Raw genomic sequence first — 15,033 nt, 5'->3', positions numbered from 1 at the left:
ACAGCCACGACATTAATACATCCATTGCAGTCCAGTCACTTTGTTATTTTTATATCTATTTTTCTACAACAGGAAACAAAACAAATAAGCATACTAAAATTATCTACACAAAAATTTCTATAACTTTGGTATTCACCATAAAAATTAATTCGGCTTTTGCTATGCCTAATCACAGTCACATTGTAACCATACAGCTTCCCTAATGGTCTGCAAACAACATGACTTCAGAAATTCATATCTCCTGGTCTATTTATCCAAATCCAGTGTTCAAAAACCCTATAAAATCATAAAGAAATTATCTACAACTCTCCAGTACATCACATTCTAAGATTCGACTTATAAAGAACTCTAAACTTCAATTAGCTGCCAGTGGCCACCATCCTCCTCCCTAAGAGCAAATATATCTTTTCTACGGATCAAATAGACGGTAGTGGAAAGGAAAGAATAAAAATTAGAAGGAATGGCATAAAAAATCATATATGTACTTCGCTGTTTGCAAAAGAAAAAATCAACGGAACCCAATCCCATGTTCCCATGGTGTTCAAGAGGGTTTTGTCGTGTTGATGATCATGTTATTGGTTTCAAATCACCTATGATACCCATTTTCAGTAAATACTTTAAAAATTCATTCCCTGTAATATTATTATAGCATCTTCTAATACTATTACAATATTCATTATTTTTTTCATCTCCAGCTGCTACACTATTTCCCTATTTCCTAGTTCATTTCAAACAAAAACGCTTACTTAGCTAGCTAAAAGCCAAAAAAGCTCCTCTCAACCTGATTCTTAGTTTCTAGTTCATTTCAACCACAACCGCTTACTCAGCTAGCCAAAAGCCACCAACAACTGAAAGAAGAAGAAAAACTAGCTCTTAAATAGCTTCTAACTTTTTAAAAAAAAAATCAGAAAAAACATATCCAAATAGAGCTTAGAGTCCTGATTCTGCAGACAGCAAGGTCAAGAGATAGTGGCAAAGCAGCCAATACCAACGACCCTTCCCTGAACTCTGCTATTTGTCTTCTAAGCGTTTTTTTACAAGTAACACGTATTCACGTACGTCCCTATAAATTCTTTATAGCACATATCTAAATAAGATTAGATATATAATATCATATAGTATAGATATATACTTTCATCACTGAATGCACTTATCATATAGTATAGATATATACTTTTATCACTGAATGCACTCACATATACCTATATTATTTATCTCAAAATTTAATAAAAAATACAAGTAACTGTATGGAATCTATAATGGAACCGAGTGGACATGTTCTACACAAGACCATAACCAACTGGGCACCGAAAAGTGGTCGCGATTATTATCCGCGATCCATATGTGGGCCGTGATCCTGCAGCGCAAAGCCTCGCGCTGCTTTCCTTTTGGGCCTGAAGCCCACAGGCCATAGCAACGACATCTGGGCCTCGGAGCCCCCGGAGGTGTCGGCTCGGCTGGCGGCGAAGCCGTGAAGCGGTGGCGCAACGGCGGTGGCGAAGCTCCCAGGAGCGCGCATGCGGCGCGCCTCCCCGTACTCGTACGTCGTCCTTGAGCGCCTCCTCAAGGAGCACTTCCCCTTCCCGCGCCGCCTCCTGCAGGTGCACGCGCTCCTCCTCACCTCCGGCGCGCTGCTCTCCGAACCCCAATGCTCCAACTCCACCACCGCTTTCCCCTACAATTGCCTCGCCCACGCGCACCTCCGCGTCCCCGCGGCCTCCTCCTCTTCCCCGTCCGCCCCGCTGCGCCTCTTCTCCTCCATGCTCGCCCGCGGCGCGCGCCCCAACGGCCACTCCTTCCCCTCCCTCCTCAAGTCCGCCTCCGCCCTCGGCTCGGGGGCAACTGCTGCAGCACTCCACGCGCAATGCCTCCGCTGCGGCCTCGCCTCCGACCGCTTCGTGGCCTGCTCGCTAATCAGCGCCTACGCGCGATCCGGTCGCCCCGTTTGCGACGCGCGCAAGGTGTTCGACGAGATGGAGGGGAGCCCTGACCTGGCCTCCTGCAACGCGCTGCTCGACGCGCTGTGCCTCGCCAGGGACCTAGACGCGGCCGGGAGCTTCTTCGAGCGGATGGCGGTCAGGGACGCCGTGTCGTGGACGACGCTGCTCTCCGGGCTGTCGAGGAGCGGGCGCCACCGGTGCGCTCTCGATGTGTTCCGGGGACTGTTGCTGAACCACAAGGCACGGCTCGGGGAGGCCACGCTGGTCAGCGTGCTCTCGGCCTGCGCCAATCTTGATGGCGCCGAGGGGCTTGCTGCGGGGATGGCTGTCCATGCGTACGTTGTCCGCCATGAGCTTGGCCTCACAGCGTTCCTGGGCACCGCGCTGGTTGACATGTACGGGAAACACGGGAAGCTTGGCTGCTGCATGAGTGCTTTTGAGGTTGTCCGCGGGAAGGAGGCTTGTACCTGGAACGCCCTGCTGTCGGCATTGGCTAATCATGGCAAGGAAAGTGAAGCGCTGGCTAAGTTCGACGTGATGAGGGCTGAAGGATTCTCGCCAAATCAGATAACCTTCGTTGCTCTGCTGACAGCTTGCGGTCGTGCAGGATTGGTGGAGGTTGGGTTATACTGGTTCGAGGCCATGGTTGCCGAATTCAGGGTGACACCATTGATGGTCCATTATGGATGTGTTGTGGACCTCTTAGGCCGTGCTGGCCGTTTTGTGGAAGCCATTCAGGTTGTCGAAAGGATGCCCTTCACTGCTGATGCTTCTGTGTGGGGTGCTCTTCTTGGGGCTTGCAAGCTCCATGGAAATGTGGACCTTGCTGCGGAGATTGGGCGGAAACTAATGGCTCTTGGTCCCCAGCAATCCGGTCGATACGTGACTATTAGGAATGTCTATTTAGAAGATGGAAATTGGTATGCTGCCACGAGAATGGGAGAGGTGATGCAGGAGGCTGGAATCAAGAAGACAGTAGGGCAGAGCAGTGTTGTGTTTCGCACTACTGCCATCCCTTGATAACTGTTTGTTCGTTTGGTGCGCAAGCCTTCGTCGAACCAGCGCAACTTGGTCTGGCACTGGCAGATTTAATCTTCTTTGCTTGAACCTAGCTGTAAGGAGATTGCAAATCTTGAACTAGTCCAGTCTGCAACTTCAAATGGGATCTGTTGTATTCGCGCACCTATTATAGCATGTGATATTCATTTTTTTGAGCTTGGTACCAAAAAACTGATTTTTTTAAACGGAAGGTGGCAAGAAAGCTACCAGAATCATGTTAATAAGAAGGGGAAGCCTGACAGGCCACAAAAATTCTGAGCCGGCACAATCAGGAAGACAGTAGGTCAGCGCAGTGTTGTGTTTCACACTACTGCCATCCCAGAGGGGTATGCTGCCACGAGAATGGGAGAGGTGATGCAGGAGGCTGGAATCAAGAAGACAGTAGGTCAGGGCAGTGTCTGCCATCCCTTGATACCTGTTTGTTTGTTGCGAACCTTAATGGTCAGGAACAGGAACACCTTAAAGATTCTAACAGATTCTCCACTGGACATCGGCCCTTCTGAAGAAGAATAGAGCTAAAAGAGTGTCATACTGTGCAAACTTGTTAGTATTATTTTGGCATAACAAATAATCAGACTTTGATTCAATGAACTGGATGCCTGCAAGCACGAGTTACTCTGGTCCTTTCCACTGTAGGTATGACTGCCAAGAGGTGCAGTATCATGTCTTTACTCTCTAAAGCTACCAATACTCATGCATTTTGTATCCTAGATCAGTAGCCAAGATAATCCACAGTTCAACATGAAAAGTCGTTGACATTTATGCAACCTGATGTCTCAAAATTTGAATTTAATTGCCTTTACTGTTCATGATATTATGCATCAATAATTGAATTTGCATTATGCTTGCACCAGTTTTTAAAATGGATGGAAAAAGCTAGTCAACTGTTGCACAACATGTGTTCCTTTTCAGTACTTGAAGGAGTAAAAAATGAAAATAAGTTCTTAGCTAAAAGTTCTTATGGTTAAGACTCTGGTCAAATGATCCAGCCCCTTGTACTTTTGTTCATGTCAAAATATCACATAACAATTTTACAGATACGGCATATACAAAATGTTTTTAAGTCCATTTGATGGTCAAAGGAATTTTTTAAGTATTGAACAATAAGCAACTTTATATGAAAGGGCTAACATTGTGGGATATGAAATCTATTTGGTAAGTTGTACTCATCGTTATTTATTTGTCTTCAGCTGCCCGTGTTTGATTTAGGACTAAGTAAAGGCAAGTCTTCTTCCTAAGGTGAGTCTTTACCCAAGTTCGGAAATTTAATTTTCAGATATTTTTTTAAAAAACCTTCACTGTTATACAGCATGAAGTCAAAGGGGCAATAGCTTTTTTGCCATCCTACCAGATGGCGCTCGCCCAAATGCCACCCTACCAAATTTTCTCGCCCATTTGCCACCCAAACACTGTTGAAACCCGGTTTCTGTCATGTACAGTAACTTTTCAGTTGTCAACAGTAACCATGAACTAAAAAAGGTGCAACAAAATATATCATTTTTTGTACATGCTCTATAATTCATAAGCAACCCATTTTAACTGGATTCACCTAAAAATATTGTGTATAATTCAAACTAAAATTCTTCAAAAGTTGCTACTTTTGCAATTTGTAGCAATTTTTAAGTCCTCACAAAATTCCAATAAAATTGGTAAAATTCACTAATATTTCTCTAATGAGATATAATAATTTACAAAATTATCTCTCATCCTAGGTTATAAGGTAAAAAGGTGACTTACTTTATAATGCCTATTTATTATTACTAATAAATAGGCATTACAAAGTAAGTCACTTTTTCACCTCATAACCTGAAAATTCTCAAGGAGGACACAATCATACTAGCCTAAGTCTCGCACAATCAGCTGCAACTCATAGATCTGTTCCATAACTGATTTGTCATTTCCCATACGAAAGTTCAATTAACTGGCCACTATAAAGGACTCATTGTCGTTGTCGCTTTCAGCATACTTATCATTCAGCTCCGATCACACATTTCGCGCTTCCCCGAACCCCACGTAGACGTCAAAGAGCCTACTCGATAAGACAACCAAGAGGCGTGCTAGGGCAAAGGCATTAGCCTTCTCCCAACAGGCCCTTAACGCGTCCAGACGCATTCTTTCGACCTCGTCTTGCATGGCTTCCCCCGAAGGGGTGGGTGACTCTTCGATGAGGACCCAAAAAAGTCCAAGCTCCATCAACCATAATCTCATTCGGGCCTGTCAGCGCTTAAAGCTGGCTCCATCGTAACTTTCAGGCTTAATCGCGTTCGAGGATGACGGTGATAGGCCAGAAGAGCTAGAACTAGACATCTCAGAAGCAATTGGATTTCTAGATTGTTTTAAACAATGCGATAAAGTGAGCATAAATTTTATTCCACATAAACCTATACAAAGGCATAACAAAGAGTACCCAAAATACATGACCTTTGAAAAGATTAACAATTGAGCATAAAGATCTGTTTCCATAGTCATGTAAACATCAAATTCTAGACAGCAGTAACATAATGTATATGAAACTGCTCTCAGAAAGAAAATAACAATTGGCCCCATGACTAATAAGATCATGTCCCCTAATTGTCCTATTGAAAACATCATTGACTGGACTGATTTCTGAGATAACAGCTAGAATTAGAACCTAAGCAGAAATCTCTAGATTTACAACATCATCCTGGACGATGCTACTGTCCCAAAACTAAGCATACACATACATACCAGATAAAGCAAAGAGATGAAACTAATCAGCTACTGCATCTAGAAGCAAGATCGACAAGTACACTCGGTAATGACAGCAGCATCCTAACCAGGGATCACACAACGGGTAGACCACTGGAGTACAAAACCAACACATGTATCTCGATGTACAAAAACAGATTAGACATATGCACCGACTAACACATCCAGGGTTATCAACAATGCCGAGAGACTAGAGAATGCACAGGTCAATCTATTATACTAAAAAATCAAGCCCAATCTCAGTATCAATATTCATCATCAAGCATCTACGAATATGTAACCATACTGTCCAGAAAGAGAAGAGGAGAAAACTCACAAAGTAAATTGCTAAAAAGCACTAATGAACGAGGCAAGGCATGGCTCACTAGCCGCTGTGTCAGAAATCCAATCACCCGCCAATTGCTGCCGGCGAGAGGAAAGACAGAGATACAAAGCCTCAACCATACAACCAATGCAAGTACGGGCGAGCCTCGGCGTCTGCAGCACCAACCGACACCAAACACCAAATGCTCCACCACTCAATCCTCCAAACAGCGAAGCACAAAACACTAAAACCGAGCTCCTCTCGGTTCCAACTCAGGGCGACGAGCCAAATCAGATAAAACAGTGAGGAACAGAGGGGATGTATATGTTTTTCTCTGCGTCCACCAGAGAGAGGAAGCCGACCTCAAAATAGACGCGATGATGGCGCCCTCTAGCCCCACGATCTTGAGGGAACCAGAGGCGGTTGCACCGCCACCGCTCCACCGGCCGCCAGCCCTCTCTCTCCCTCCATCCGCAAGATTTTTCCAGCTCCTACACAACCCTAGCAGACCGACGCCCCCCATGTATGCATCAGTGCATGGGCTCGGCCCACAGTGAAGCAAATGGGCCTGGCGGTCCAAAGAAAAAGGGAGCCCAGAGAAACATTAAAATTGAAGAATTTCTCAACATGAACCTTCTTTGACCTCGTTTCATCATATAACTTGAAGTGTTCAACAAGTAATGAAGTCATCTCACTTGACTTTGTAATCGTGTTACTTCCCTTCGCATAACTGCTCCCATAGTTAAACATTACAACATGTCAAACAATCTATGCTAGAGCTGACTGTTTTTTTCATAAGTTCAGAAGTAAACACCAAATGTACAATCATAATTCTGCTAGACTTTATTTAACACTGGCAGTATCTGACACACTAGGTGAAATTTTGAGTGACCACTTATTGACTGTGTTCATTAGATTTTGTATAAGTTCATCTTTAGACACTTCAGACCAATCTAACTTTTTGAGTAAGAATATACCTTGGCAGCCATTCATTATATAAGGATTACCCTCATATCTATTGGAGCATTGGCATAGATATCCTGAGATTGATGACATACGAGCGGAAGTATTCAGTATTCAACCATGAACAAATTGGATCAATTCTTGATACCACTTTGCAATGAAATTAGAGGGGTGTTATGGTATAACTTTGTTTAAAACGATATGGTAGAAAGCAAGGTGCGACTTGAAGGACATGATCGATTGTGGATTTTGCTACTAAGTCAACCACGCAAACATAATGAACATCTCTTGTTTTCGTCAGTTCGCAAACTTGTATCCTGCACTCTATGCCTGTATGTCCATAATCTGTTTCTAAATGTTTTCCCTCAATTCATTCATCTTGTTTCAGGGGACCTGGTAATCTGGTGGTAACATGTAGGAGAAGGAACCATTACCAGCTGTTCTTGGAGCCTACACTAAATGTGTTAGCTTTCAATCTCAGAGTCTGAAAATTGTGATTTTTCTCATCTTCTGGTTGTCAGCTTCAGCAACCAGCACTTCAGTTCTCAGTTTGGTGGTAGGCTTCTTCAAATCAGCCCACTTGACCACTTTGGTTTGCCAAAGTTGATATCTTTACTTGAACATACGAAGGAGAGCGTGCATGTTAAAATTGCCCATTATGTTTTTGTTTCACTGGATTATGTTACATTCACCTAGGGTGTCGTGTGGTGCTCAATCTATATGGGAGAAGTCTAGTCACAGGACGTCAGTTTTGGTGCACTGAGAAGAGAATTGGATGTGTTACCATGCATGGTTTGTTTCCCATTGTCTGAGTTTTTTTTCCTTGGTTTGATTTAATTTCTTTGCAGAAAGCAGAGCAATTCCGTGGTAACTGGTGGGAGAAGAAACCGTCACCAATTCCAGTTAGTCCGTTCAAGCCTGCACTCAGAGCCAGAGGGGCTGGGAGCCTGGGACTTGATAGCATTTTTAAGAGGATTTTAGGCATTTTTCTGATGTAGATAAAGAGGAAGATATGAGTTGGGCCTGATGTAGATAAACGGTTATCTCGTTTATCTATTCTTATCATCTTATATCTATTTATTTGTTGATTCTCCCAACTATTTTATAATTTTTTTATATTTTTTAACATAAATCTTAACGGTTAGCACAAGAGACAGGGTCCAGATCTTACATCCTGACCCACCTGGGGATTGCCATCGCATCACATCACCTCACCAGCAGCAGCTGCCTAACACTCGTGCTCCTCTCCGACCCAACATGTTCAAGAGAGAGACAGAGCTTCCGATCTCTGGCGATGGGGAAGCTAGAGGCGCAGGGTACGAACTTCGAAGTCGGACGTGAGCAGACGAGACATGTTTTGCCTTTCCCTCCTGTTGTCCTGCACCTCCTACTCCAGTGCTCCATCTCTTTCCCTTCGTCTAGCTCGGTCCTAGCCTGCAGCTCCTGCAAACCCAAAGCTGATCTAGGCCTGCAGATTTAGGCGTTGCACTGCATGGTGATTGCTGCCTTTTATCTCGTCGCGGCTCGCACTGTGGCCATGCAGAATCGGAAACCGCAATCTAGTGCCTGGCCTTTTCCTAGGAGTAGCAGTAGCGCTGCCGTCTGCAGCGAGAAGACGAGACTGCAAAAGTGATCTGCTCTGCTCGTGGTCATGGCGATCGATCGAAGAGCCTCGTCGTAATCGATGCCGGAGTTCAGACGGCCCTGCTCTTTCCTGGCTCCTGCTGCCGCCTGATCAAATGTCCAATCGAGTGCGAATTCAGCAGGATTAAGGCTCTCTTTGTCATTGCAGAGACTGTGTATTGTGACTTTTATAATCTAGCTCAAACAAATAGGTAGCTTATGGAATTATATTATAGCAATCAGCGATCATTTGGTGTTTTGAATATGAAGTAGTGAATTTTATTGAACTTATTAAATTATCCTATGCTAAAGTAAAAATAATAATACTTGCATGTATAACTCTTCATAATTTCATTCGAGATAGTGCTACGAGGGATGAATATTTCGACATGTGTGATCAAGATAAAAACCACATACCAATGGCCGAAGCATCTTCATCTCAGGGAGTGGTGACAATAGTGCGTTAGGAGATAAAGATAGTGATATGAATATCTTCCGTGATAATCTTGTTGATGTTTTGTTTGCTACGAGAGAATATATTGTTTGTGAAAGGATATTTGTATAAAAAAAATTCAAATTTGTATGGATAATGTATCTTTTGCTATTTATTTATGTATTTTTGGTTTTCATAAATATTTTACGAGTCTAATCAAATGTGAAACATATCTCAAATGATAAATAGGGTACCCAAACCAGCTGAGGATATTATAGACTTTTAATATCTAAAAGCAGCAATTCAATCTTTTAAAATCCAAATTACTAAACAGCTATCAACTTTTATAATTTATCGTCTATAATCTATAAGCTATTTTTTATAATCACTAGAAAACAAACAGGAGCCTTAAATGAAAATTGATCCATCGCCATTGATTAGCATTGCAACTCCGACAAGCATTGCGTTAGAAATTACAGTGGACCATACAACTTTTTCACCCACAGCACGTCAAAATCACAGCCCGTTTTAGCCATGCGTCTCTAGGTAATGCCAAGTTTCTACGGTCCCGTCGGAGGCCCGATCGAGGCAAGTCTCTTTACCAAGCTTAGGGTCAAAGCCCCTGCAGCTCTGCAACTGCATGGAGAGGGCGGGAGAAAGGAGCGCCCATGGCCGGGGCCCGGAGCGGAGCTAGGTCACGGACAGGCGCAGGCTTTGCGTGAGTTGGGTGCCAGGGCTCACGTCAATCTCGAAGCATCTGCTCTGGAACTGGGTGCTGATCCAGGTTAATGGCGGCTGCTCCTGGCGTCAGGGCATCGCCTCGCGATGGGAGAGGTACGTAGCCAAGAACTGCCCCAGGTTTCGCCATGGCTGGAGCCTGGAGGTCGGTCCAGTCCGTCCATCCATCGGGTCGAGCCCCGTCGCGTCCTTGGCCGGCGCCATGAACATCCAGCTGCAGCAGCACGGCCTGGTGCAACGATACACGCAACGACAGGCGCCGTGCCGTGCTTGTGCTGCCATGGGCCATGCAGCCGCTGCCGCCGGCACGTGATCGCCACGGATCCAAGCCGAACACCTCTCTCTCTCTCTCTCTCTCTCTCTCTCTCTCTCTCTCTCTCTCTCTCTCTCTCTCTCTCTCTCTCTTATCTGCGGGCCCACGCTCAAAAAAGTTCTCACAGATAATATCCCTGGCGTTCATTTTTCAAAAATGATATCCCTGGGGCTCAATAAATTAAACAGACCAAATTAAATATAAAACCCAGCTACACTCATGCACGGATAATGACCATAAAAAACCGTTTCCGCAGCATTTAAGTTGAAAAAAATAATACTATTCTGCAGTAAACTAACGATCCAATTGATGAGACTGTTACACATCCCCACAACAGGCAAAACCACCTCGAGCCGAGACAGGTCAACGAGCGCCATTAATGTAATCGCAAGCCCGTAAGGGTGTGTTGGTTTGATTTAACGCTTGCTTGTGTTCTGTTTTAAAAAATAAATAAAAATTCTTCATGAGGGCTCGAATTGATAGTAGTTGGTAGGCGACGAAGAAGAGAGAAGAATCGATATAAAAACAATATTTTATTACTTAAGTTCACATTTTAAGTTTAAAGATTGGTCATAGAAATATGGACTAACTTCTCCCTTATATTTTCTCCGATCCAAATAAGTGTTTTTTATAACGTTCGGTCAACTGTTTTAAATTTTAGTTATAAATTAATTTTTATATTTTAAATTTAGTACTTAAAGATGACACTAGTAGGTTTATTTTGAAAATTATTTTTATAATAATATACTTTTAATATATTTTATTAATATGTTATAATAAAAATTATAGTCAAAATTGTATTACCAGAGTGAACGAATTTAATATCATCTTTTTGGCTTCCGACCCTTTTGTCACATATGGACCCTAAGCAGGCAAGTCCAACACCCATGTGAGCCCAACAGCGCCGACAAGACAAAACCAAGCACCACCGATAATTGTCCAGCCCTCACTGACTCGCTGCACATAATCTGGTTGATTAGGCCGGGTGTTAAGCTCGATCATTAAAGCCTCGGAACCTGTGGACGCGGTAGATTAAGCACCATGGGTTGAACTTGCAGGTTCAATTAGACTGACGACATCCAGGTGGATTCATTTTACTACTGGCTGATTGGATTGAACACTGTCTCTGTACATGGCGATGCATGGCGTCCCGGCCGGACCTGCATTGGCGACGATCAGAAGAGGACGAAGCGGGCGTCCGGCTTCTTGGGGGTCACAGCCGCGGGCGCGGCCTTGCAGGATTGAGAGCGGTGCAGGGGCAACGACCCGGGGACGACGGGGGGGCGGGAGGAGCGGAGGAGCGCGAAGTTGAGGCTCTTGAAGAATGGGTGGGACTTGACGTCGGCGGCGCCGCGGCGGGAGCCCAGGCGCGCGGCGGGGTCCTTGGCGAGGAGGCGGACGATGAGGTCGCGCGCCGCGGCGTCGGCGGGGCCGCAGGAGCCCGACCCCGGGGGGAAGGCGAGCGGGCGGCGCACGATGTTGCGGAGCGTGGACTCGTTGTCGGCGCCCGCGAACGGGGTGCGCCCGTGGAGGAGCTCGTAGAGGAACACGCCGTAGGCCCACCAGTCCACGGCGGCGCCGTGGGGGGCCCCGCTCGCGACCTCGGGGGCCACGTACTCGTGCGTCCCCACGAACGAGCACGAACGCGCGTCCACAGGCTCCGCCACGAACCGCGGTTGCGCCGCCGGCGCCATGGTGTTGCGACGCCTCCGCCGGCGCTTGAACCGAAGAAGGTGGTCCGGGAAGCACGACACGGTGGCCGTGTCCGGCTCGTTCTCCCCTGCCTTTTCAGCGGCAGCGGCCTCCTCGAGCGACGGCGAGGAGGTGGACTCGAGCGATAGGTCGAAGTCGGTGAGCATGATGTGGCCGTCCGCACGGATGAGCACGTTCTCCGGCTTGAGGTCCCGGTACACGATGCCCATCATGTGCAGGTACTCCAGCGCCAAAAGAACCTCCGCCGCGTAGAACCTGCTTGGAACTCGACGTCGGCGCCGGTGCATATGCCATAATGTGCTTTGACGTGAAAGGACTGATTTTTGCGGTGTGTACTACTTACCGAGCGGAGCGGAGGGGGAAGCGGCGGGAGGGCATGCGGTGGCGGAGGGAGTGGAGGTCGCCGCCGGGGCAGAACTCCATGACGACGCAGGAGAAGTGCGGCGCGGCGTCGAAGTCGGCAAAGAGCGTGGGGAGGAAGGGGTGGTCCAGCACCCGAAGGATGCGCTTCTCCGCCGCCGCGCGCTCCAGCTTCTTCTTCTTGGCCACCGCCCGCCGGTCCACCACCTTCATCGCGTAAAGGCACGGTCTTTCCCTCCCTTCCGGCGTTGCCGACGACGACCCGGCCCGGAGCCGGCACAGGTACACCGTCCCGATGTCGCCGCCGCCGATGCGGCGCACCAGCTTGAAGTCCCTCGGCCCGAGCGGCGCCGCGGAGGACGTCGACGCGGCGCGGATGGCCGCCCACGCCACGTCGCCCGACCGGTGCGGCCGTAACGCCGCCACCTGAGGCGGCGAACACGGGGACGCCGCTGCCAGGGCCGCGGAGGGGGAGCAGCCGAAGGAGAGGCGGGAAAGGCTGGAAGACCGCGGGAGGCTGCCGGCGCTGCTGGCCAAGCTGAGGCTCGAGTTGGGCGCCCCCGTCGACGACGCCGTCTCCATGTCCGAAAACCCCTGGTCCTCCCCGCCCGCCGCCGCCGCGGGGGACAGCTCCAGCATCGCGTGCCCCGGCGGCGGCGATGCGTGCGGCCTCGGCGGCTTTGCGAGCGCCGGAGGAGCGCGCACCGCGGCGACCATCATCACCAGCTCCTCGCGTACGTCCTCCTCGTGCGCTCGCCGCACAGTCACAGTGGCTAGCTCGCACACTCTCGCTTGCTTGTTCCCCTGCTGAGGTTTCGTCGCGTTTGGCGGCGTGCGGCGAAGGCAGTTGGTGGCGCGGGCGCTTTATACCAACGGCGAGCCGCGCCCGCCTGGCCCCGCAACAACAGTGACAAAAACAAACCATCCCCTCACTGACACGTGGGTCATCATGCGGGCCCCCGTGGTCAGTTACCGGTGACGCGGCTCGGCCACGTGGCCCGGCCGGAGCGAATGGTGCAAGCGCGGGCGGCGGGCGCAGGGGATCCGCCTAGGCTCGTGCGCCTGTCCGAAGGGTTAGGGGCAGATCCGTCATTCCCTACCGCCACAGCCTTTTTACTGCGCGTCCTTTTCTACCGTCTACTGCAGTGGAGCTTTGCGCTTTTACTGCGCACTGGAAGCGGCAAGGTCAAACCGGATCGCGTGCGGCCATGCGCTGGGCTGTTCGACACTTCGACGTGGCCTCTGTCTCGGAGTGTTGGGGGGGGGGGGGTGTTTAGTTGCTCCAGTAGTATTTGGTAGAGCTGCGGTACAAATAGATTGGGAAAAAAATAGGTTTAATAGATCTATATATGTTGAAAAGAAGAGTATTTAATTGATTATATCTATCTATACAGGTTGAGCTAATTTTTTGTTTTTTTAACTGAATCTGAGGCCATATGAGTGGATACAATAGTTGATATTGAGATTGGTTGATTACTTATAAAGATGATTTTGTGACACTGATAAATACATCAGTGTATATGAGCAGATGCAGAACCTGCATCCGTTCAGCCATGATAAAAAGTGAAGTTCAAATCGAACTTTACTCCTCAACTAGGATGAGACCGTACATTTACATCCGCTCATACAGCTGAAAACAGTGGATGTAGATAATCAAACACTTTTTTCTGAGATTATACGTATACACTGAGCTAGACTAGAGAAATTCAGATAACCAAACATACCCTTATGGATGAGCTCAAGGCGGTCATAGATGATATAGGATTTTTTTAACAAAAGTTTATTAATTTTTTTTTTTTGTTATATTAAGATAATATAGTTGTATAAGGGTTTCTTTCCAACCTCTCTGTATCATAGATGCACATCCCCATATCTATATATGATGGTGACGTTGTCTTGAGACCCGGCGAGACTGTCAGTTTGTGTAGTAATCTTGCTCTGCCTCAAGATGCAACGAGATAGCATCAGCAGTCGATCGACAAGGATTATCACTCGCCGAGATATCAGCAGTCGATCGACCAGGATTATTGCTTGTTTACGTAAGCATCTTGATAATTCATTCAATCAGTGGTTAACTGGTATGTTTGTCGGGGACGGACGGACGACAATGTCAATCTTATCGGCTGTAACTTAGAAGTCCAACCATTAGTGGAGCCGAGCCTCGAGGTCAAAAGGTTAAGGTTTAACTAAGCGTGGGCACACCATGTTAAAGTAGAACCAGTAATAGTACAAGATTCTCCTTTGCATGAACAAATGCCCCTGCCCGGCCTTGAGGTTTTTAAATTTGATCTAAAGATGGGATTATAAGGGTGCGATTAGTTGCTCAAATTTGCTCTATAGATCTGGTCCGACGGATACGTATAATCTTACAAAAAAGTGTGTTTGTTTATCTATATTTACTGTTTCAGATTATCTCAATAAATATAGGCATCTCACTAATAAGTGTCATAAAGTTATTTTTATATAGATAAATAATCACAATCTCAACTTTTATATCGTTAATACGACCTCAAATTCGATCAACCATGCAAAAACTTAATTAAACTTATCTAGACAAATACAATACAACAAAAAATCTTATTCTCATCAAATATAACTATGTACAATCAAATTATGCGATACAGCTCCCGAGAACTAAACACACCCAGATGGCCAAGTTTACGTGGAAACGGAACAACTTGAGCTCGTCGTACGTCGGTACAGCTGAGGAGTCGTCCTACGGCGCCGCGCGGCCTTATCCGGCCGGAGCTTTGCCGGCGAGGGCTGCCGGGGTTGTCGCTGACGCGCGCGGCGTCGGCGGTGGCTGCAACTCGGGTGACGTGTGTGGATCGAAGTCAACGGTCCCACTTGCCATTCC

General features: G+C 47.0%; 2 protein-coding genes across 2 annotated transcripts; one reads left to right on the top strand and one right to left on the bottom strand.

The window, feature by feature from the left end:
* Window positions 1–1,424: 1,424 nt before the first annotated feature.
* Window positions 1,425–8,013, top strand: LOC133905751 (putative pentatricopeptide repeat-containing protein At1g10330). Its single transcript, XM_062347514.1, has 3 exons — window positions 1,425–3,635; window positions 4,190–4,238; window positions 7,385–8,013. The coding sequence occupies exon 1, from the start codon at window positions 1,518–1,520 to the stop codon at window positions 2,958–2,960; it is 1,443 nt and encodes a 480-aa protein (XP_062203498.1). The 5' UTR covers window positions 1,425–1,517; the 3' UTR covers window positions 2,961–3,635; window positions 4,190–4,238; window positions 7,385–8,013.
* Window positions 8,014–11,135: 3,122 nt separating this feature from the next.
* Window positions 11,136–12,995, bottom strand: LOC133906439 (protein kinase PINOID-like). The gene is made up of 2 exons (XM_062348348.1): window positions 12,160–12,995; window positions 11,136–12,071 (listed from the first exon to the last, which is right to left on the bottom strand). Exons 1-2 carry the CDS (start codon window positions 12,894–12,896, stop codon window positions 11,279–11,281), a joined length of 1,530 nt encoding a protein of 509 aa, XP_062204332.1. The 5' UTR covers window positions 12,897–12,995; the 3' UTR covers window positions 11,136–11,278.
* Between the last annotated feature and the right edge of the window lie 2,038 nt (window positions 12,996–15,033).

Source organism: Phragmites australis, chromosome 23 (assembly GCF_958298935.1).
Source record: "Phragmites australis chromosome 23, lpPhrAust1.1, whole genome shotgun sequence".
Taxonomy (NCBI): Eukaryota; Viridiplantae; Streptophyta; class Magnoliopsida; order Poales; family Poaceae; genus Phragmites; species Phragmites australis.
The sequence above is the reverse complement of the archived record's forward strand: the minus strand, read 5'-3'. Positions and strand labels throughout refer to the sequence as shown.

Excerpts from the sequence above, each read along its gene's own strand:
- LOC133906439 (XM_062348348.1), bottom strand. The coding sequence starts at position 12,896 with ATGATGGTCGCCGCGGTGCGCGCTCCTCCGGCGCTCGCAAAGCCGCCG. Across the intron at positions 12,072-12,159 it reads TTCCCCCTCCGCTCCGCTCG|GTTCTACGCGGCGGAGGTTC; the intron begins GTAAGTAGTACA and ends AGTTCCAAGCAG.
- LOC133905751 (XM_062347514.1), top strand. The coding sequence starts at position 1,518 with ATGCGGCGCGCCTCCCCGTACTCGTACGTCGTCCTTGAGCGCCTCCTC.